General features: G+C 42.6%; 1 protein-coding gene across 3 annotated transcripts; it reads left to right on the top strand.

The window, feature by feature from the left end:
* On the top strand, positions 1-22,557 carry UTP25 (UTP25 small subunit processome component). 3 transcript variants are annotated; one of them, XM_036114206.2, is made up of 13 exons: positions 1-211; positions 512-573; positions 971-1,010; positions 2,167-2,416; positions 4,393-4,593; positions 6,685-6,773; positions 8,278-8,688; positions 10,451-10,670; positions 12,302-12,504; positions 13,707-13,889; positions 14,002-14,114; positions 14,923-15,168; positions 21,972-22,557. In XM_036114206.2, the coding sequence occupies exons 2-13, from the start codon at positions 554-556 to the stop codon at positions 22,213-22,215; spliced, it is 2,220 nt and encodes a 739-aa protein (XP_035970099.2). In that variant the 5' UTR covers positions 1-211; positions 512-553; the 3' UTR covers positions 22,216-22,557. The 3 variants fall into 3 exon arrangements, with proteins under 3 accessions (XP_035970099.2, XP_035970098.2, XP_035970097.2); XM_036114205.2 differs by lacking the exon at positions 512-573 and having other exon boundaries at positions 4,393-4,563; XM_036114204.2 differs by lacking the exon at positions 512-573.
* Positions 22,558-22,561: the final 4 nt, after the last annotated feature.

The raw sequence follows: 22,561 nt of genomic DNA, 5'->3' as shown, positions 1-22,561 counted from the left end.
TCCGCCGTAAAGCACCGTGGGCGAGCCCGCGTGTGTGAGTTGACGAGACAACTTCCTGGTGGGAAACGCGTCTCTTGCAGGTGGGCGACCTTGACGTTTTTGCTATGGGCAAACGCGGGAGCCGGAGCCAGAGCCAGCTGCTCACCGCCCTGACTAAGAAGCAGAAGAAGCATCTTCGGGATTTCGGCGAGGAGCATCCCTTCTATGACAAGTACGGAGGGGCAGTGCCGGGGCCAGCGGTGCCCGTGGCTTTTCCCAACTTGGGCCCGCCGGTCTCCCTGGGGATCGGGGCAGGGCTGCTCCCCACTCTTCCCGCGCCTTCCCAGCGCGTTCAGCTTGGGCGGGTGCCGGTGGCATCCCGCCCGAGATGGGGTTCTTCGTGGGTTCTCCTGCTTTTGTTGAGCCCTTAGCTTTAAGCTAGACCGCACGCCCCCTGTGGGGGTGGGGTGCTGGTTTTTGCACCGTCAGAGGTTTTCTAAGATTGTTTTTGTTTTTTTGTGTGTTTTTAAAGAATTGTCTCGGCCCTCAGACATCGCTGTTCTATCCAGTTACAATGAGGAAACCGGTGTATCGGTAATTGTGGGCTCCTCTCGAAGTGTCCAGACTCAGTCAGTTAGGGTCTTAGTGCTCACCCGCCACTCCACTTTGGGCCGCTTCATCAGCAGTTAGGGGCATTATAATTAAGCAATGTGCTAGAAAAGGTCTTTTATTTGCTAAAGTGATACCTCTTTCCGATGAGAGCCAGTTAACTCTGTCATGTGACTTTGTTAAACTTTTCATTTGTCAGTTATTATCAGTTTGTTAGATTCTTAAAATCCCTGTCCAAGTGCATATGTGGCTTTTACATGACTATACTTATAATGTATTTATAATACTATACTCTGCTTTTTTCCTTTAAAGTTATCATTAGACTTTTTACTAATTGCTACATGCTAGTAGTTAGAGTTTAACATTACCTGTTTCTTCTCAGGGTTTCTGGAAAGGAGGGAAAACCACAGATTTATCAACTGGTAATGCTTTATGCCTTTTTTTTTTTTTTTATAATAGTTGGTTCTTGGTTGTTTAAGATTATATATAATGATAGTAAAGCCTGGCTACATTGCCACTCCTTTTGATTTTAGATGTAAGCTATTATTTTAGTAATATTGCTTAGTGTTGAATGCAGATGTCTGTTATAATGCCATTGGGATAACTAATATAGTAGCCAGAGTTTGAAACTCTCCTGAGAGATTAGCCTATTAGAACCTGTCAAGGAGGCTTACCAGAGGGCTCTTGGTGAATCCTAAAGGAGTATCTTGTTTACTTAACATAAAAGGAGCCACAAACAGTGCAAACTGAACAAAGGTCCTAACTCATTACAACAAACTAAAAAAACCCCTACATTCTTTTGTTGTATTGCAATTTTCCTATTGCTCCTTTCAGCATTCCAAATATCTGACACATAGATTAGATCTCCTTATAACCTCAAGCTCTGTTTTTAGTCCACTTTCTTCCCATATAGAACATAAGCAGTTCAAAGAAGATGAAAAGATTCTAAAATCATAGCTAGACTAGCTTTTTTGGGTTTTGGGGTTTTGTTTTGTTTTGTTTTGTTTTTGAGAGAGAGAGAAAGCACACGCATGCATGGGGTAGGGAGGGGGAGAGTGAATTTTAAGCAGGCTCCACACCGAGCACAGAGCCCAACCTGGGGCTGGATCCCATGACCCTGAGATCATGACCTGAGCCAAAATCAAAGTCAGACACTTAACTGACTGAGCCACTCAAGCATCCCACTAGACTAGCTTTTTAAAATAACTTTGTTGCTGTGCATCATTGAATAGATAAGATTGCATATTTACAGAAAAGCTAATTTTTATTTATGAAAGTCTGAACCAGTTATATTTTTGGCCTAATGGTAATCATAAGGTAGAAACAAGAATAATATGTTTGTTTTAAAATTTCCCATTTTCCAGGGTGCCTGGGTGTCTCAGTCGGTTAAGTGTCTGTCTTTGGCTCAGGTCATGATCCCGGGGTCCTGGAATCAAGCCCCATGTAGGGCTCCCTGCCCAGTGGGGAGCCTGCTTCTCCCTCTCCCCTTCCCACCACACATGCTCTCTCTTTCTCTCTCAAATAAGTAAATAAAATCTTTAAAAAGAAATAAAATAAAATTTCCCATTTTCCTTTTAGTCAGAGAGTTCAGATACTTCAAGTTCTGAAAGTGAAGCAGAGAGTGAACCAGAACAAGTTTCTGGGTACCACAAACTACTTGCCACATTAAGAAATGCTCCAGAAGAAGATGAGGAGGAGGAGGAGGAAGATGAAGAAGAAGAGGAAGAAGACAGTGCTGTAGATGAGGCGGAAATGAACAGTGAAGATGGTGATAGTGACGTCAGTGTGGAGAAAGAGACAACAGGAGAGTCTACCAAAGTGCAGGAGAGTAAGTGTCTTTGGTGTGGGCTCATCATCTTTGTCAGGACAGATTGCCCCATGAGCACAGTGCCTTGTACTGTGTGAGTTGGATGAAAGCACATGGATCCAAAGCAGAGACTCTTAACCTTGTTGATTCAGTGATATCTTTGATAATCTGTGAAAACACAGGACCCTATGGCCAGAAAAATGCAGAAGTAATATTTTTGCTTATGATTTCCAGGACTTCATCAATCCTAGGTAAAGATCCCTTGATTCAGAGGAAAGAGAACATAATGCTGTTTTTGACAGTCTCAATTAAAGAGATCACTGGCCTTTCCTTAGAGAAACCAAGTTTAATGGAAGACAGACAAAATACACAAAAATTTTCAACAGCAGATTTGTATGGAATAGCTAGTTATAAGGCGTTGAAGAGATTCCAGCTGGTTGCACATTGTCAGAGTAAATGAGGGGGGCTTCAGAGAACAGTTGAGATTGAAAGCTTAAAGGAACTATATCTCAGTCGGACTTCTAGGTGACTTTTTTAACTTTAAAACTAACTTTATGGAGGTATGATTTACATGCAATAAAGTGTACCTGTTTTAAGTGTACAATTAAATGAGTTTGACATATACATCTATGTTATTATCACTGAAATCAAGATTGAGAACATTTCCAATACTGCCAGAAGGTGTCTTCTTGTCCTTCTGTAGTCAGTTTCCCTTCTCTGGCATGAGGCAACCACTGACCTGCTTTCTTTCACTAAAGATTAGTTTTGTCTGTTCTAGAAATTCATATAAATGGAAGCATACAGTATGTACCCTTTTGTGTCTGGCTTCTTTGGCTCCTCACTTTTTTTGTGCCTGATCCATGTTGTTCATGTATTAGTAATTCATGACTTTGTATTGCTGGAGTTGTATCTCATTGTCAATATGTCTGAGTAACTTTTTATATCATACTATTGTAATGCCTGTTTTCCTTGCAGCTGTATTTTTTCTGTATACTTTAAGGTGTCATACATCATTCTCAGTATTTTAATTCATCAGTTTTACAGGGATAAAAGTTCATTGCCTCAGACTTAGGGTTTGTTTTGTTTTGTTTGTTTTTTATTTCCTGTTTTGGATTTTTAGAAGTGAAAAGTTTGTGCTTTTTTTTAATTATAAAAGTAATATATACTTACCATAAAAATTTAAGAGGGTAGTGTAGTTAACATGTATCTCCACCACCTTGGGATGAACACCTTTAACATTTTATATAACCTTCCATTACTTTTTGTGGATACATGTGTGAGTAAAAGTATGTGTGTATGTGTGTGTGTGTGTGTGCATAATGGGCTCATACACTTCTGTAACTTTTTTCTTTAATAGTATACCACAGATCTTTTCCATGTAAGTAATCATGGATTCATATTAGTTTCCTTTTTTTCTTTTTTTAAAGATTTTATTTGTTTATTTGACAGAGAGAGACACAGCGAGAGAGGGAACACAAGCAGGGGGAGTGAGAGAGGGAGAAGCAGGCTTCCCGCTGAGCAGGGAGCCCGATGCAGGGCTCGATCCAAGGACCCTAGGATCATGACCTGAGCCAAAGGCAGACATGTAATGACTGAGCCATCCAGGCGCCCCTCATATTAGCTTCTTAATTACATGGTATTTCATTGTAAATGATATGTGGTAATTTAATTAGTACTCCATTGATAGAAAAGGATGAAATCAATTTTTCCAGTTATTTCTTGTCCTAATCATTAGTGCTGCTTTGAACATCCTTACATGTACATCTTGGTGTACTTTGTCTAGTTATCATCTTAAAATAAGTTTATAGAAGTGGAACTGGGTCAACCATCAGGCTTAATTTTGAAACTTAAGTCTTCCACCTGAATTTGGTTAAAAGTAAATAATAGCAATAAACATCAGTGTTGATTTAGGCGAAGGAATTAAATTTTATTTGCCCACAGAAGTATAATTACATTTATGCATAAATAATTTTACAAAATGTTTCTAAAAATCACAGGTACGGTTTTACCTGCTGACCCTGAAAGAAAAGTTGGGGATGGGCTGCTTGGCACATCACAAGAATCCCTTGAGGAGTTTACAGATGCAAAACACGAGTCACTCTTCAGCCTGGAAACCAATTTTCTTGAAGAGGAAAGTGGAAGCACATGTTCTCTGAAAGTATCACAAGGTCAGAGCAGTGTGTGTTCGCATTCACCAGGTGCTTAGTATGGGGGCTTGTGCACTAATACGTGTTAAATCTCCTATTACTGGAATGAGCAGCAATAGAAACAGTTTAGAACCTATATCTAGAACTGGGCAGAAATACTTCTCAGAACTATTTTGTGGTTTTCAGTGGTTAGGCTGTGCTGGGAGTCAGGAGGCCATTTAGTAAGACAGATGGCCTAAGAGTGATAGTAGAGAAGGCCAGTTCTGCAGACTTCATATTTCCACAGTTGGGGTCAGGGGAAGACTTCTGATTTTCTCCCCAAGCAGGGAAGGAAGAGAAAGGAGCAAAATATTTTATATTTTTCTTTCTACCCTTCACTTGCTCTTTGTTATTAGAGTAGGAATTTCCAGATTTGTAAGACTCAGGACTGGCTAATTTCATTGGTCCTCATTACCACGGAGCACCTTCGAAGCCAAAAAGCTCCATTCTGTCTCTCCAATCTCTCTCAGCTTCTTGGTCATGCCTCTGTCCCAGTGGCAGTGACTTGGACAAGGCCTGCTTCTGTATGGTAGGTGTAGGCAGGTCTCTGCTCTCTCAGGTCCACTTTCTCAGCCTGTACCTGGAGGCCAAGTCAGGTTGGTCTCATTCTGTATTCTGACTGCTGTTTTTGGCCTCATTGCCCTTCTTCAACCCAGCTCTACCATTTTTTTTTTTTTTTTTAAGATTTTATTTATTTGACAGAGAAAGCGAGAGAGGGAACACAAGCAGGGGGAGTGGGAAAGGGAGAAACAGGCCTCCCGCTGAGCAGGGAGCCTGACGCCGGGCTCGATCCCAGGACCCTGGGACCATGACCTGAGCTGAAGGCAGATGCTTAACAACTGAGCCACCCAGGCACCCCAACCCAGCTCTACCATTAATGAAGCTGAAATTTTCTTACTTGACTCATTTGGTTCTGTTGGCTATTGTGCTGGAGAAAGAGAAGTAGCAGGTAGAATTTGGGCACTAACGCCATTCCAAACCATCAAAACTTTAATAACCTTGGAGGAGGGGCGCCTGGGTGGCTCAGTTGGTTAAGCGCCTGATTGTTGATTTCTGCTTAGGTCATGATCTCAGGTTGTGTGAGCCTGTTGCGGGCTCTGCTGCTGGGCGTGGAGCCTGCTTAAGATTCTCTCCCTCTTCCTCTGCCCCTCCCCACCCCTCATGCTCTCTCTCTCTTCCCTCCCTCCCTCTCTAAAAAAAATAAAAAATAAAAACCGTGGAGGAGACATTCCTTGATTATCCTAAAATTCCTCTGGTGGTTTTGCCTGTACAGATACATCAGCCCCTAGAATTCTTATGTCCATTGTTCACTCTTAGGTGTTTAGTACAAAGTGCACTGCATTTGAAGTTTTACCATTTGGATCGTTGCATAGGCCATTTAACTTTTCTCTGCTTCTTAATGATGGGACTGGAAGGGAGGGTTGGGTGGCCAGCTCAGAGGACTGAAGATAACCCTGAGTGTAGGTACTACCATTTGGATCATTTGTTCACCCCAGTTGAGTATTGAGCATTTCTGTGTGTCCTGCAATACAAGAGAAATCAGGCATGGAACCTGCTCTCAGGGATCTTACAGTGTTGCGGGGGGGTGGGTGGGGGCAGGGTGGGGGACTGTCTGGAGGATCCGAGGATAGCCTCTTAGTGGAACCAGTACTGCGCCTGGCAGAGTAGGCTCTAGAGAAATATTTATTGTGCGTCAGGAGATAACATTAAACTGCTAGTATTTGGACATACAAAAATGAGGTGAAGAGAAGGATAGAATTTTTAATTGAAGGAAGGAAATCCACAGAGGCAGAAGAATTTGAGGGCCATATAATTCAAAAACTACATTGGAGAGGTAGATTGGAGGTGTACATCCTAGAGTGCCCCAAATTTCAGACTGAGAAGTTTCTTCAAGGGTTTTGAGCTGAGAAGTAATGTGATTAGAGAAATGCTTTAGGAAAAAGAACCTGTTAGAAACTTTTGAGCTGGGAGAGAGGATGGGGAAAGTAAATGGGAGAAAAGATGAGTTAACATCGTGAAAAAGAGTGTGCCGTTTAGAGGGAAGACCAAAAAATGCCTGCTGTTTCCTCCCAAGTTATCTGGCATTCTTGATTTCTGAATTAGATCCATTTCTACAACATGTGAACAAAGAACTGAAGGAAAAAGAAATTCAGGCTGTTGTCACAAATCCCAAAACTACTCATCAGCTAAAAGTAAGTATTGCTTAGTCATCCCCGTCACAAATGAAGGGAAGCTCCAAGTAAAGCAATGGTGTTGGGTTTCGGCAGTCTCCTGGAATGTATGATAGACACCAGTGGTAGATGAGTTGATAGGGGAGATAGCATAGGAAGGCTGGAAGAGCCTAGTGGGGCACAGGTGTAGCCAGGAGAGGCCCTGGGAAGCTGGAGTGTGGGAGCCAGGGAAGAATGGCTTCAAAGACAGGTACACCAGGGTTTAGACCAGCATCTGAGAGGTGCTGTTACATGACCCAAGGCAAGTTAATCTACCTTTTTTTTTTAATCTTATTCTCATCTCTTAGAGGGGGGCAGTAATGCTTACCTCAAAATGAAGTAATTCAGTTTACTGACTGATACATAGAAAGTATTGAGTAAAACAGTAGCTACTGCTACTGTTGATTTGTTTGAAATATCTGAGGTAGGTTCACAACTAAGTTACTCAGATGTGGAACAGTTTTTGCTTCTTTGTGTTTTTTGTTTTTTACCAGTGGATGCTGTTTTTAAGAGTAGGTCATCCTTTTTTAATTGAAATTTTCATTAAAATAATAATTATAGCTGCATTTTTAAGAAATAACACAAAGACATCCCTTATGCCCTTTGCCCAGTTTCCCCCAGTGGTAACATCTTGGCGAAACCATGCTACAGTATCGGGGCCAGGAAATTGACATTGACACACCCTTCTGTCTTACTCAGCTTTCATCAGTTTTGCTCCTACTCTTTTGTGTGTGTGTTTAGTTCTGTACTGTTTTATCAGGTGGAGGTTCCCTTTATCCACCCCGAAGTCATAATTCCCTGGAGATCCACCCCCAGTTCTTGGGGGCATATCAATAATCCATTTCTTTTTATTGCTGAGATCATCCTTTTTTTTACCCCCTTGAGATCAGCAATTTTGTTACAATGCAAAAATTCCCAACTTGGTATTTCACAAAAATATACTGTATGATTTTAATAGCTATATCTCAAAAAAATGTATTCCATGCCCAAGTAAATTTGGAAAACTTGAGGTTAAATACCGTAGAATAGAGCTCTTGTCATAGGACTCATCAGAACCTTTTGTATCTAATATACATTGTGACTCTCCCTGAGGGTGATTAGCTTTTGTGATGTTTACCAAAGTTATTTGACCGTGGAGCCCTTTTTTTTCTAGAATAAATTTTGATTTCCTAGAACACATTCCGCAGAATAATTTGGGACACACTGACATAGTGAAGAGCTCAGGTTGTAGTCAGAAACCTTGGGCTCTAGCTCTCAGCTCTCTTCTCTCCTGGGTCAAATTTGTGTGAATCCTATAATCTCTCAGAACCTCTGCTTTCCTAAACTGTAAGATGAGCATTATAGTGTCCGCCTTGCAGGTTGTTGATGAGAATTAAATAAGGTGATCTGGCAAATCAGAGAGAGCTTGGTAAATTAGAAATTACTGTGTGAACACAATGTATTATAATGAATTTCTAACTTAGGTCTTGATCTGTCTTTTCCCTAGTGGCCCATATTGGGCCAGCTTGTCTTTTCATCCAAGTTTCAGAAGTTGGAGACATTTAAACCCTCAAAGGACATTGATTTAAAGTCACTTCATCTCCAGAAGCCTCTGGAATCCACCTGGACCAAGACCAACAGCCAGTTCCTCTCTGGTCTCCCAAAATCAAGTGGCCCCTTCACATCCCTCCAGAAAGAGCTCTTCTTAATTATGAATTCTTACCGGGACCTCTTCTACCCAGAAAGGACTGCCCTGAAGAATGGGGAGGAGATCCGCCACGTGTACTGCCTACATGTAATAAATCATGTCCTCAAAGCCAATGCCCAGGTGCTTGGTAACAATAGCAGACGCCGCAGCCAGAAACTTGGGGTGGGTGACGATGATGACTTCAGAGACCAAGGGCTAACAAGGCCCAAGGTGAGTGGCAGTAGGAGAGCTTTGTCCTCCAGTAGGAGGCCGCAAGTCCCTGCCATATAGGTGCCTGGCACTTGGCCGTGCTCAGGTATTTTAATGATACGAATACTGGAATAATGAATGAGTCCAAGAGTGAGCATGTTAGATGGGCCAGGTAGTGCCAGAGCAGTGCCGCAGACAACTCAGTGGACTGTTTCTAACCGTGGATTTAATTGGAAACTCATGAATCAGAGGTACCTCTGTGATAATTCTCTTTAAAGATAACCCTGAACATACATAAATGACAACTCCATTGTAAATCTCTTTTTTTTGATTCTCAGAAATGAATGGAACCTTAGGAAGCCTTTTATCCAATCCCTAAATATTACAGCTATGGACAGAGACCCAGATTCGTAGAGGGCCTTGCTAAAGAACCCCAGGGAAGGAGTAGCAGAGATGGAATTAGAGCCAAGGATTCTCTTTACTGAGCCACACCCATAAGTAAACCTTGGAAAACAGAAATTCCTATTTTTCCATTGTACAGTTACTATTGCTTAAAGTGATAATTACATTTATTTGGGCCTGTAAGCCTAAGTTCCAGTGGGTTTAGAGCTTTGGTAGAAAATGTCTTTTAATTGGGCCCACCTTATTCATGTTATGTGGCTACGTCTTGTGTCGTCCATTCCCCATTCCCCCTTAGCCTGTATCCCTCCATATTGAAGAAGTCTTACCTTTTTAGATTGTTTCACTGAGTTTCTTAGGATTCTAGGGTTTAGTACTGATGTGGCTCTTAGACATTTCTTGGTCCAGCCCCCTATATGATAGCTGGGGAACCCGAAGCCTAGATACTTCGTGTTGCAGCTGGGACAGTAACTTGGCCCTCTTCAGTCTTGGGTACTCAGTGCTGCACTGTACTAGGCTGACTGACTGCACCCCTCCAGCTGTGCTGGTTCCCTTTCTGGAAAACTGTCTCAGAGTCTTGAACATAAGGATTGTAAGTTATCTGTTTCCATTTAGAGTTATAGAAAACAATGAGTCAGATTAGCCATGAAGCACATTTAGAATTTGATGAATTGTGGGATCTGACAGAGGTTTTTTACATTGTTGATATTTACAGAAGGGTAGTTAGAAATTTATCATTGTTAAGCATATTCTATTTTCATTTTCACCAGTTATAACTTTAAGCATTTTTGGAAATGTTTGGAAAACTGAGTCCTGCATTTCCCATTGAGATATGATCTTATTTCAGAAATGCTTTCTCATCATTTCTGAAAAATGTACTAGGGAACATAATAGAAAAGTAGTGATGCATTAATCCTTTCTTTTCCTTACCAGCTTCTTTTGTTCTCTACTTATTATACCTAATTCATTTATTTTTTTCAGCATATATTTATTCCTTGGGGCTTATGCATAAAAGTACTGTACTGAGTTCTGTGGGACACAGAAATGAGAGTAACATTCCTTGTGTGTTTATATTGGATTTTTGCTAGTGGACACCTATTAAAGGCATTGACCTAATCCTGAAAGATATTTCCACATTCTGGTTGAGAATTGCCTCCCGTAGGGCCATGAGATTAAAGTGCATAGGACACGGTGCTGTAGGTATGAGAGGTGCTCAGCTTCTAGTACTGAGCCAGGTCCTGTGCAAAGGGGGTGACCGAGATATGAGCCCTTCCAGGGCCTGCCGCTCTACAGAGGGTTCTTAAGCTCCATGTCCTCAGCAGGCTGCCCTGCAACGGCCGGTCCTTCCCCTGGTCCCACCAAGGCTGCATGGCTTCCTCCACAGGTGCTGATAGTGGTGCCCTTCCGGGAAGCTGCTCTGCGAGTCGTACAGCTCTTCATCAGCCTCCTTGAGGGTGACAGTAGGAAGAAAATAATTGTGAGCAACAAAAAGAGGTTTAAGGGAGAGTATGGCTCAGATCCTGAGGAAAGACCACCCAACCTGAAGAGGCCTGAGGATTACGAAGCCGTGTTTGTCGGCAACATCGATGACCACTTTCGGATAGGTAATTCCCTCTCGTCAGAGCTCAAACCCTGAGGGACCTACGGTGTGAGGTTCACATGGCCGGAGGCTAGAAGCCTGGAATTAGGCATTCTCTCAGTGGGGTAGAATGTCCTCCTACCAGGACTGGGGTGCATTTGAGACATCGTGTCTGCCAGGGGAGAGAGTCTTGCTTGGCTAACGGGGTGGATACTTGGCTCAGGGTGGAGCACCTCTGAAGCTGTATGTAAAGACACATGCACGTTTATGGCAGAAATGTCTTGGCACACCCATAGCTAGTAGTTGCTGCTACAGGGGGAGTTGGAAGTGACAGGGGCTGAGTGGGTCACTCTGGGGAGGCTGAATAAACTGAGTGTCTATGCATAGTGGTGGACCTCCCTCCCACTGGCCATGTAGAGTGCCTACCCCAGAATTATCTCCACTCACAACTTACCGACTGCCACCCAACTTGTCACATCTTTGCTTGTCTCTCATTCAACTCCCGTATACTTGGTTGGTTGTATATTGATAGAGTAAAGTTCTTGGGAAAATGTCTTTTGGTCACATAAGCTCATTTGAAAAACATTTACTAAACATCTGTTGTGTGCCAGGTACTGCTAAGAAGCTGAAGATATAGAAATAAAAGTTATGCTTCCTGCTGTTAAGGAAATCTGGCCTAATGGGAAAACACTACAGAATGATAAGTGCTGATCAGAGGATGCAGTGGATGTTCCAGGAGCGTTTAAAGCAATTTCTGTAATCAAAATGGGGATACGATAGTTAGGGAACGCATCCTAGTGGGGGTGCCATTTATAGAAAGTTGAGACCTGATTACGATTTAGTCTGTTACAAAGAGGGGTGGTCAGAGTGGAGGAAAAGGGTTCACACAGGGAACCGCACATGCAGAGGCATCAGGGTGAATACGTCGAGCATGATAAGGTGTACATAGGCTTCAGCATGGCTGGAGTGTCAGGTGCGAGGGGACTAGAGTAGATGCTTAGTTTTAAACATTGTGCAGGTGTCCTGCAAGCTGCTGATACATGTCAGTTTTGGGCTCAGGAAAGAGATGTGGACTGGAAATACAGATCTTTGTGGAGGTGGTGTTATAGCCGTGGTTAGTGAATAAATTTACCCATTTATTACCCATAAACTTATATAGGGTGTGAGTAGAACTTAGAGCTGAACCAGGGACTTGTGGAAGAGCTGTTTGGATCTGGAAAGGTAGACATGGGCCGGCCAGGTCAGGGATAGAAACAGAAATGAGTGTTAAAGAAATGGAAACCACCAGTGAGGAAAAGAACATTTTGAGGAGGATGTGCTCAATATACTGCTTTATGTGTTTATGAGTGTCCTTGAATTGGTGACCTTGGCAGGAGTCCTGAGATTCAGGCCAGATTGCAATGCACTGAGGAATGAGTGGGAGATTTCTAAGCAGAGACCACTCTGGAGAAGTTTGAGCCAAAAGGAAGAGAATGAGAGCTAGACAGGACCATAGAGGCAAGGTGGGGGGATGATTATTTTAGGAAGGAAAACAACTGGAGCACGGTCACGTCCTCAGGGGAAAGATGTGAAGGTATAGCATGCACGGTGAGCGGGTGGAAGCTAATGGCTTGGTGGGAACTAATGAACGGCTGTGTACTTGGCTGTTTTGTGTAGGAGTGGCAATACTTCAGAGAAGCGTCCGACTCTATGCCCCCTTTTACTCCTCCGACATCCTCATTGCCTCCCCGCTGGGCTTGAGGACCATCATTGGTGCAGAAGGAGAGAAGAAGAGAGATTTTGACTTTTTGTCTTCCATTGAGCTTCTCATCATTGATCAAGCTGACATTTACCTGATGCAGAACTGGGAGCATGTCCTGGTAATGGTGGTCATTCACATTTAGAATGACAACATTCACATTTAGAGAGAGAAGCTCAGTAATTTAAGTCTTAAAGGGTTATTTAAGTCCAAATGAGTGTTCAGTTTGGGAATGGAAATATTTCACATTTTCCAATTTGAAAAACCCTTTTATCCCCTCTTCTACCCACAGGTCGGCAATAATTATGCAGAGAAGTAAAAATTTTTACCAGTATTTTCAAATCTCCAGAAGAGATTTCTTCCCCTTTAAGGTCACCTCTGCTAATAGACCACTTTAGTGTGGCTGGTTGGTAGATTGGTTCCTCCTGACCAGGAATGTCTTTACCTAATATAATTCCTCCTACAGTTTATGCTCATTTTCTTTTGTTTGGCCTTCAGTGGAAATGGGAAAACATTGCTCAAGATTTCTTAATGTGTGATTTTGTCTTACAGAGAAATGTAGGATGTCCTTATCCTCCTACTGTAGCTTGTGGCTGTAATTTTTTCCTCCTTCCCCACATACTCTGCGGTCTTGTCCATTTTAGGATTGGACAACTGTGCTTTGGAACAGTCCTTATCACAGAACCATAGATTTGTTTTTTTAAGGCATTTGAGAACTCACTTCTACAGTTCCAGGGCTTGTAGGGACCCAGGAAGATTGGGGCAAATAAAGGGGATACTTTAATTTATAAAGTATGGAATACATTTATAGTACTCGTTATTGTTTAATATATATTTCAAAGTGAAAATATTATTAAGATAGAAAAGGCATGTTGATGGTTGAGTCATATTCTGTAATTTGAGGGAAAGGCATGTATAGTGGCTCTGGGGATATCCTAATGTTTTGAGAACCAGGTCACTGAAGAACAACAGCTCTGTTTTCCATGTCATTTCCTTTCTTATCTAAGTCTGGGACTGAGGAACCCCTAGAGTGACTGGGGTGGCATTTCAGAAGTTCCTTTCAAAGGAATATTCCTGGAGGTACCATTTTGATTCTTTTTGAAAGGTCCAAGAGGTAGCCAGTTTTAGGTTACCTTCCTGTCGGGGGTGTTCACCTAAGTGGGCAATTCATACCCATCTGAGCCTTGATTTTCTGGTGGAATTTGGAATTTGGCTGTACATACTCCATGGAGTTAGTAAGATGACAGACTTGTAAAATGCTTAGCAATGCCCAACAGGTACATCCTCAATAAAAATTAATACTAGTGTTATTTCTGCTCAAAGCATTTGATGAACCATATGAACCTACTGCCCTTGGATTCTCATGGGGTGGACTTCTCTCGAGTGAGGATGTGGAACCTCAATAATTGGTCCAAGTACTATCGCCAGACCCTGCTTTTTGGAGCCCTACAGGATGCCCAGATCAACTCCGTGTTCAACAAGTACTGCGTCAATCTGCAAGGCCAGGTGGGCTCCTCCTCGTTTCTGTGGATCTTCATGAAGCATTGTGTACTGTTTGGGTCATGAGGCTTAAGGTGAGGATGGCTCACTTCCTAATGCTCTCATTGACTCCTGGCAGGTGGCTGTGAGGAACGTCCCAACGACAGGCTCCATCAGCCATGTCCTGGTGCAGCTTCCACATGTCTTCCAGAGGATGGAAGCTGAAAACCTAGCTTCAGTGATTGATGCCAGGTACCTATCCCTCCCTAGTCCCTAGTCCCTGGGGGTCACAGAGAGGGATTTAGCTTCAGCATACAGATTTAGAATTGGATTCTGTGTTGATTTTACTGACTGCCGTTTACCAAATGATATGAGATCATTGAACCCGGTCGTCACTGACAGAGGAGGAAACTGAAGCCCAGAGAGGTCCTAGTTCTCCTAGCTAGTTAGTGGCAGCATTAGTACTGTAAATCAGGGATTCTTCCCACGAGATTGTGGCATTTCTTAATTACATTACACTGCTTAATGCTGCTAAGTGTTCCATGTCAACAACTTAATTGTAAGCCCTTCAGGGCAAGAACTAATGCTCAGAAGCAAACACTGCAACCTTTAAATATTCAACTATAAGCTCTTCACCTTTTGCTTCCTGCAAATACAAAGGTTCCAGTATTTCTAATTCTCTCTGTATTTTCCCTGTCTCTTCATTGTGTTTCATCAGGGGACCCGTGGTAGGAGGAAGATGCTGTGTATGAGAGGTGTTCAGTAATTATTTGTTGATTAATTGACCACAGAATGAATGAATGAATGAATGGTGTGCTTATCTACTTCTAGAATAATTCCCTGGGATACACTGACATCACATCTGTTTTTTTACAGTGAATTGAGTTAGCACTTTTTTTTTTTTTATCCTTACATAATCTCTTTGTGATGATGTAAACCAGATTGGCCTCTTTGGGGGAGGTAGAAGGAGATTGTGACTTGCCCAGGGTAACCCAGTTAGTGGTGACATTGTGGGCTAATTTCTAAATCATTGACTTTGCCCTTTGCTTTTCCAAATCAGGTTTAACTTTTTTGTGAACAAGATTTTGCCTCAGTATCGTGACGCTGTCATGTCTCACACGCTCATCTATGTCCCCTCCTACTTTGACTTTGTGCGCCTCCGGAATTACTTCAAGAAGGAAGAACTGAATTTCACCCACATCTGCGAGTACACCCAGAAGTCTGGTATCTCCAGGGCCAGACACTTCTTCCTTCAAGGAGAGAAACAGTTCTTGCTCCTCACAGAACGCTTCCACTTCTACAAAAGGTAAAGTAGTGCTGGGTTTGGAGTGTCCTCTCAGGAGGGGAAGACGCAGTGCAAATTATGGCCTGCTTCTGAGTGTGTGGCAGTCTTTGTGGTGCCATAAGGTCCTCTTTCACTCTACTTTCTGTGGAGAAGCCAGAGGGTTTTAGAACTCTTCTTGGTTGGTTGGTCTCTTCCCAAAATGGGTATTGTTGGAAAAGGTAGAGACAAGTGAGTGACTATAGTGTGATCTGTGTGTAGATCTGGAGTGGGTCTACACTTGGAATACTTCCTGTAGTTGTGGTTGTACACCTCAAGAAAGACATTACTGAGTTGAACACTTCGAGGTAGGCACAACTGAAGTGAATCTAGGAAGGAGAGGGAGCTGTCATGGAAGCACAGACAAAATAGCAGAGGCTATGTGGTCTGTGGAATTGGACGCTATGCACACGGTCAGTGTTCAGAGAGTTACGGTGTGTTTTGAGGAGGTGCACACACGCTTCCTCACAAGGAGACCAGGACTGAGGGGCCCCTTGTTTGTGGGGGGCAAAAGGGGAGGGGCTTAGAGTTGAATATTTAGTGATTTCAGTATTTGCTTAGCTTCCCCATTATGTGATTTTTGACACAACAAATTGGATTTGCTTTTTAGAAAAAATTCTAATTAGAGCGTTAGTAATATTGAGCCCTCTGTTACTATTTGCAGCCACTTGTGCCCCCAGAAGTCAGGTATTTTATTGTTTTGCCAAGTCTGTCTCTGCTGTCAAATGAAAAAGCCCTTTTTAAACCCTTATCTATAGAGAGATGGAAATTGCATCCTATTATCTTTCCTTCCTGATGTGCAATAATGTTCAGTGAATTGATGTTTTGCCTTTACTGTTTAACTCCCAGTCATATATACTACTGAGGGGCACATTTTCTCAGAGAACCCCAAACACAGAAGCCAGAATCTTTCAGGCTTTGGAACATATTCGATGATGCATGTTGGCATTGCTTTGCCTTTAGTTTATGCTGATGTTAGGATGTGCTCCCCAGACATGCTCTTGTTACCAAGATGGGGAGGGAGGAATCCAGCAGCCTGCCACAGCAGAGGAGGCTGACATGACATGACGTCTTTGGGTATTCTGCTGACTGGGTGATCTGCGAGTGGAGAGATGAGAAATGGCTGCACTTGTGTTCCCTGGGCTCCCTTGTTGGCCATCTACACAGGGCTGCTTGGCCAAAGAGTATTAATGCCTGCTTGTTGGCATCATTATTTGCTTTGTTCCAGTAAGTTGTTGTTTTCATTCATGTTGGAAAGTGATATTTTGGGGGAGTTTGCACTCAGCAGGTCTTAAGAGCCCTTCGTTTTCCATCAGCTTGACACATGAAAGCAAGCCTTTTAAGTGAAGTGGATGGATTGGAAAACGTCCCAGTGTGATTGTTTATAGCAAGTATGAATTAGGCTGGGTTGAAGACTGCTCTCAAAGAGCAGTTTTTCAAGGAGAGGGCATGATGTCTCAAGTAGGCATGACAGTCCCCTGTCTTACACCACTGTATTTACCAAGCTCTTTTGCCCCCAAATCACTATAAAGACAAACCTAGCATGTATCACTTACTTTATACCCTGGGCCAGGTTAATTGGTATATTCTGTGTTTAAGATGAATAGAAATAATGTGCTTCAGTGTTCTGCGACTGCTAATTATCTCAAGGTTTCCAACTATAGATTTTTTTGCTTGAGAGGTCACTAAGGTGATGAGAGGTGCTTTTATCTGCAATGCCTTTGTGATTTGATTTGACCTTGGGAGAGGTACATGTATGTTAAACTTTAGTATCCAACTCTGAAATTCATTATTTATATTCTCTGTGGCATTAGGCAGTGTTAGAAATATCACTGCTCATTTGCAAGCTAGCAAAACATTTTCAACCTGAAGATTAGTCGTGTTTTGTGGGTTTGGGGGATGAAACCAGTAGAATTAGGATTGGACAGGCCTTTGGTCATGATGGCCTGCCTGAGGATGGGATGCTTCACAGCTCTTTCCCTGAGCATGTCACTGGGTTGCCACAGCAGGAGGATTCTCAACCAGGGCGCGAGTCAGAAACTCTGGAGGTGGGATTTATGGGGTTGGGAAAGGCTGCTGGCGTGTTCCTGAGTACCCCTGGCCCTACCTGAGAATCCCAGTTCTGAAAGTAGCAGACCATTTTTATAGACAATGTGGAGGAGCTAGCCTTTCACATCAGCTGTAGGTGCCTCCTTTATCTTTCACAGTTGGCAGGTGAGCTAGACCTCTGGCATGTCCTTTGTCCTTAGTTTAAGAACATCCAGTACACACATACACACACACAGGCTTTTTTTTTAAAAGATACTAAATTGGGATCACACTGTACTTATGGGATTTTTTTTCTTTTATATGTTTTAAGTGCTTACTGAAAATCAATTTTAATATGTTAACACTTTGGCATATATATGTGTATATCATGGGTCCATTTTTAAGTTGATATATATAGCTCTGTCACATCCTCCCTTCCCCCAACTTTTTATCTGGAAAGATTTCATTTCAAAGGAAATTGTAAGACTAATAGTGAACATCTATAACTCCTTGGACTTCACCAGCTGTTAGCATTTTGCCACATTTGCACTCACCCCCGTTCTCTTTCTTTCCTTCTCTGTCCATTCACATCTTATTTTTCCTCCTATGAACCATTTGTAAATAAACTGCAGGAGGCTTAATGACACTGAACCCCTAACTCTTTCAGCGTGTAGTTCCTAACTTTTATCTAACTACAATACCATTGTCATACCACTTGTTATTATTACAGTAATATCATCTGATATATAGTCTGTATTCAGATTTTCCTAGTTGTCCCTACATTGACCATTATAGCTGTTTCATCCCCTAATCCAGGATTCAGTTAAGAATCATACATTACATTTGGTTAATGTTTCTTTAGTCTATCTTAGTAGTTCTCAGCTGGGGGCAGTTTTCCTGGAGACATTTTTGGTTGTCAAGACTAGAGGGTTATTCTAGTGATCTGGTGGTTCTAATGGGTTGAGGTGAAGATGCTTCTAGATATCCTGGAGTGCACAGGATAGCCCCACAACAGAGAATTATCTGGCTCAATATGTCATTAATGCCGAGGTTAAGAAACCTTGACCTAGAATAATTCTCTTGCTTTTTTTTTTCTTTGACTTCTTTTTTTTAAGAATTCAATCCAGTTTCCTTTAGAATGTTCCAGAGTCTGGATTGTCTAATTATTTTCTTTTATTATTTAGATTAGTGGTTCCCAAACTTTGCCATACATTAGAATCCCCTTGGGGAGCTTTTAAAGATCCAAATATCCAGGTCATATCCCAATGCCAATTAAATCCCTGTGTCTGGGGCTGGGGATGAAGCATGGATACTTCATACACACAAACAGGTGATTCAAAGTACAGCGAAGTTGGGAATCACTGATTTAAATTAAATATCTTCGATAAGAACTCTACATAGAGGATATTATATACTTTCCACTGCATCTTGGCACATAATGTCAGTTTATATCATGTTTGGAGATGCTAAATGTAATCATTTGGTCAAGGTGGGTCTGCTAGGGTGCCTGGGTAGCTCAAGTCACTAAGCATCTGCCTTCGGCTCAGGTCATGATCCCAGGGTCCTGGGATCGAGCCCCGCATCGGGCTCCCTGCTCGGCAGGAAGCCTGCTTCTCCCTCTCCCTCTCCCCCTGCTTGTGTTCCTTCTCTCGCTGTGTCTCTCTGTGTCAAATAAATAACTAAAATCTTAAAAAAAAAAAAAAAGGTGGGTCTTCTAGATCTCTCCATTGTAAAGGTACCTTTTCTATTTAATTAATAAGTAATCTATGAGGTGTGTATTGCATCCTTTTTTAATGGCTACATAGTATCATGTTGTATGGATATATAATTAGCCCAGTTTCCTTTTAATGATATATAGATTTTTTTTTTTTTTAAAGATTTTATTTATTTATTTGAGAGAGAGAGAATGAGATAGAGCATGAGAGGGGGGAGGGTCAGAGGGAGAAGCAGGCTCCCTGTTCAGCAGGGAGCCCGATGCGGGACTCGATCCCGGGACTCCAGGATCATGACCTGAGCCGAAGGCAGTCGCTTAACCAACTGAGCTACCCAGGCGCCCTTAATGATATATAGATTTTTTTAAAAATTGTTCTATTATATGCGACAGTGCCAAGAACATCCATATGCATAGTTGATGGCGTAGTTGCTTACTTATTTCATTAGGATAAATGTGGAGAGGAAAACCTGTTAGCTCAAAATCTACACAATGAAAAATTTATTATATATTGCTGCTTATTTGCTCTCTACTGTCTTCCCCATATCTTGTCTCCCCCTCCCCAAAATACACACAGCTGATAATTTGTACTCCATTGGCCTGTTTCTGCAAAACCCCACTTATTGCCAGTCACTTGATAGCCAAAATGATACCTCAGTGTTTTAATGTCTTTTTCTTGCATTTTTGTGTTTTTTTTATAAGTGTCTATTGAATGTAGAGGCTGAGATGAGTAGTACTTACAGCCAGGCACACCTCTTACTCTGTCAGGCCACTAGTGTCGGAGTTGCGAATCTAGTTGGGATTTGGTTATTACTGTGGCTAACCTTCCACTCTTCACAGACTTTAAATTCCCTAGCACACAGTGGCTTAGTGTGGGGCCTGGGGTGCCAGAGGGACTTTTCTGTGTCCTGATCTTCTCTCTGCTTTCACCAAGCCCTGTTCTCCTGTGCCGGAGTAGGAGGTCTCTCCCCACTCTAGCCCCTCCCCCAGCAGCAGGCTGTTCTTGCTTGTTACTCCCTGTGAGGCTTGAGGTAGGGTTGGGGTTCTCTTGGTGCAGCTTGGTTTTAGGCAAGCCCTGTTCGTTCTGGGCTGTGGAGGTGGGGCCTTCTCAGCATCCCTGTAGCACACTCCATGGCAGCCAAACCCTACCTGGTATCTGTAAGGGGTCTTGGCAGGAAAGAGTTTCCTGCTTCTCCCACGGTGGTGGCAGACCTCTGCTTATGTCAGTGCGGGATCTTGGGCTGAGTGGATTTCGCGCTCTTTCCCCAGGGACAGTCTGCTGTTGCTTTCTACTCGGTATAAGTCTTGTGATGGGGAAGGATGGGGTGGGGTTTTACTGCTCCAGACGACTTGCTTTATTTACCATCCCCCCCCAACAGTTGACCTTTGCCCCTCTCTCCTCAATTTCAGAGTTTTGCTTCATATAGATAGGGGTCTGGGAAGTGAGTGGTTTCACCAAAGGGGTCTCTCTTAGGTCTTCTGCCTTGCCTCTCATCTTTCTCCAGGACTCCCAATGGAGGCCTGTGGAAAAGAATTCATGAGTGAGTGTGAGCTAAAGGAGCGCCCACAAATCTCAGGGATTCTGAACTGTCACATAGGCCCACACTTGTCCTTTAAAAATTTGTTAAAAGTGTAGCTGTTTTCTTGCTACCCACTTTCTTGGCAGCTGCCGTCTTCCTCCTGTGCTCCTTCAAGAGTGAAGTAGTTCTTGTTTCCTGTCTCTCTGCAGAGGGCTTTGTGACTCTTCAGAGTTCAGTCAGTGGTGGGCTGGCTCTTGAGATCTGGTTGTATGTCTCTTCCCAACTCCTGAGCTCAGTAACATGACATTGGTAGCTTGAAATTGTCCATGGTGGGAATATTTACACCACAGAAATTGGCAATTGCTTCAAATCAGCACCCACTCTTCCTCAGTGAGAACCAGTTATTAAACATACACCAGCGCACCATTGAATCAATTCACTTGGTTGCCTTGTGACATCAGCTGTCTAGGCCCGAGAAAAGGAATGCTTTTGTAAGTTATCTGGCTTTTTCTTGGTAGTGTGGAAGTAATATTCTCTTGAGTTTACTGTATACTAAGCAGAAGAAGAACTCTATGTTGATTTTTGTTATTTTGATAACTAGTGAGGTAGAACAGTTTCTTCAAGTCATTAGCCGTTAGAATTTCTTCTTTATGATAAGGTTAAGGGTGAACCAAGTAGTGGATTGCAGTTATAGTTTGGAAGACGAGGATTGTTACAGAGGTCAGGATGATCCATGAGATAAGAAGACAAGGAAAGCTTATCCTCTGTGAATAAAATAAAATTCCCAAGGGAGTCTAACATCAGCAGTATAGGAGAGAGCTTTAATAGGAAAAATCAGAACCTTGTCAACTATAAAATCTTTTGTTATGGGGCCCCAGAGGGAATAATTGACCTCGACCCAAACCATACGGTGAGTCCCTAGGGTCTCCACCCCCCCCCACCACTGTGTCGCACTGCAGCAGGGAAAGAAGTGCATACGCTGTTGAAATTAATTGCTTTTCCATAATGCTTAATGGGTCCTCAGGCAGGATTTTGTAAATGGATGAACTTGGGACATCTGCCATGGAGTTAACATGTCTATAGAGTGACAAGGAAAGATTGATGGGAACGCATTTACAGTTTATGCAGTTTATCTTACGTACTGGGTCTGACCTCCTCTCCATTATAGAACATTCTGTTTTGCCTGATTATATTAAGGGTAATGTTAAGTTGTTAAGTGTTTGCTTTTTAAGTTTTCTGTGACACATCTTCAGTCCTAGTCTATCTCAGTCTACCCAGAGTAGACTCAAGAAATGATAAAATTTATTTTATCATGATCTTAAGCCAAACATTAGGAATTCAAACGTGTTGTCACAAAATAAGTCCTTCCAACCCAAGTTAAAATAACCTTTCATCTGTTGGTTGTGTGTGCGTTACCCTCCTCCTTGGGCGTGCAGCGGCAGGAGTGAGCTCTGCCCCTGTCAAACTCTTAGGTAGCTTTTCCATACATTTTCTCAAGTAGATATAGCCTCTCTTTCCGCTTCTAATAGGTATACCATTAAAGGGATCAGGAACCTGATTTTCTATGAACTGCCAACGTACCCGCACTTCTACAGTGAAGTCTGTAACATGCTGAGCGCCACCAGCAGAGGAGGGGAAGCCACCTGGACTTGCACTATCCTCTACTCCAAGTATGATGCCCAGAGGCTGGCTGCTGTGGTTGGTGTGGAGCGGGCTGCACAGATGCTCCAGTCCAAGAAGAATGTCCACCTCTTCATCACTGGAGAGAGATGAGAATTTGTTGGGCAGGGAGTGGTGTTGGCGGGATACATAATGCTTGCTTCTGTGCCCTTGGACCCAGGTCTGATCACTTATATGAGAGAAGGACTGCTACAAGAAAGGAGCACCAGGCAGCATCATAGTGGATAATTCTTTTCAGGTCGTGTGTCCCTGAAAAGTTAAATGTAAACCAGATTTTGGTCATGTCTTTCAGAGGTCAGGAGGGAGCTGATAGAACTCCGAGAGGTTGATAGAGGGAAAAACTTCTACTTGAAACTCTTTGTAAGCCATAAATTCTTTTATTGTTATTTTAGTCTCTAATTTATTACACTTGGTAAATTCTTTCAGATTTGCCTATTTC

Source organism: Halichoerus grypus, chromosome 7 (assembly GCF_964656455.1).
Source record: "Halichoerus grypus chromosome 7, mHalGry1.hap1.1, whole genome shotgun sequence".
Taxonomy (NCBI): Eukaryota; Metazoa; Chordata; class Mammalia; order Carnivora; family Phocidae; genus Halichoerus; species Halichoerus grypus.
The sequence above is the reverse complement of the archived record's forward strand: the minus strand, read 5'-3'. Positions and strand labels throughout refer to the sequence as shown.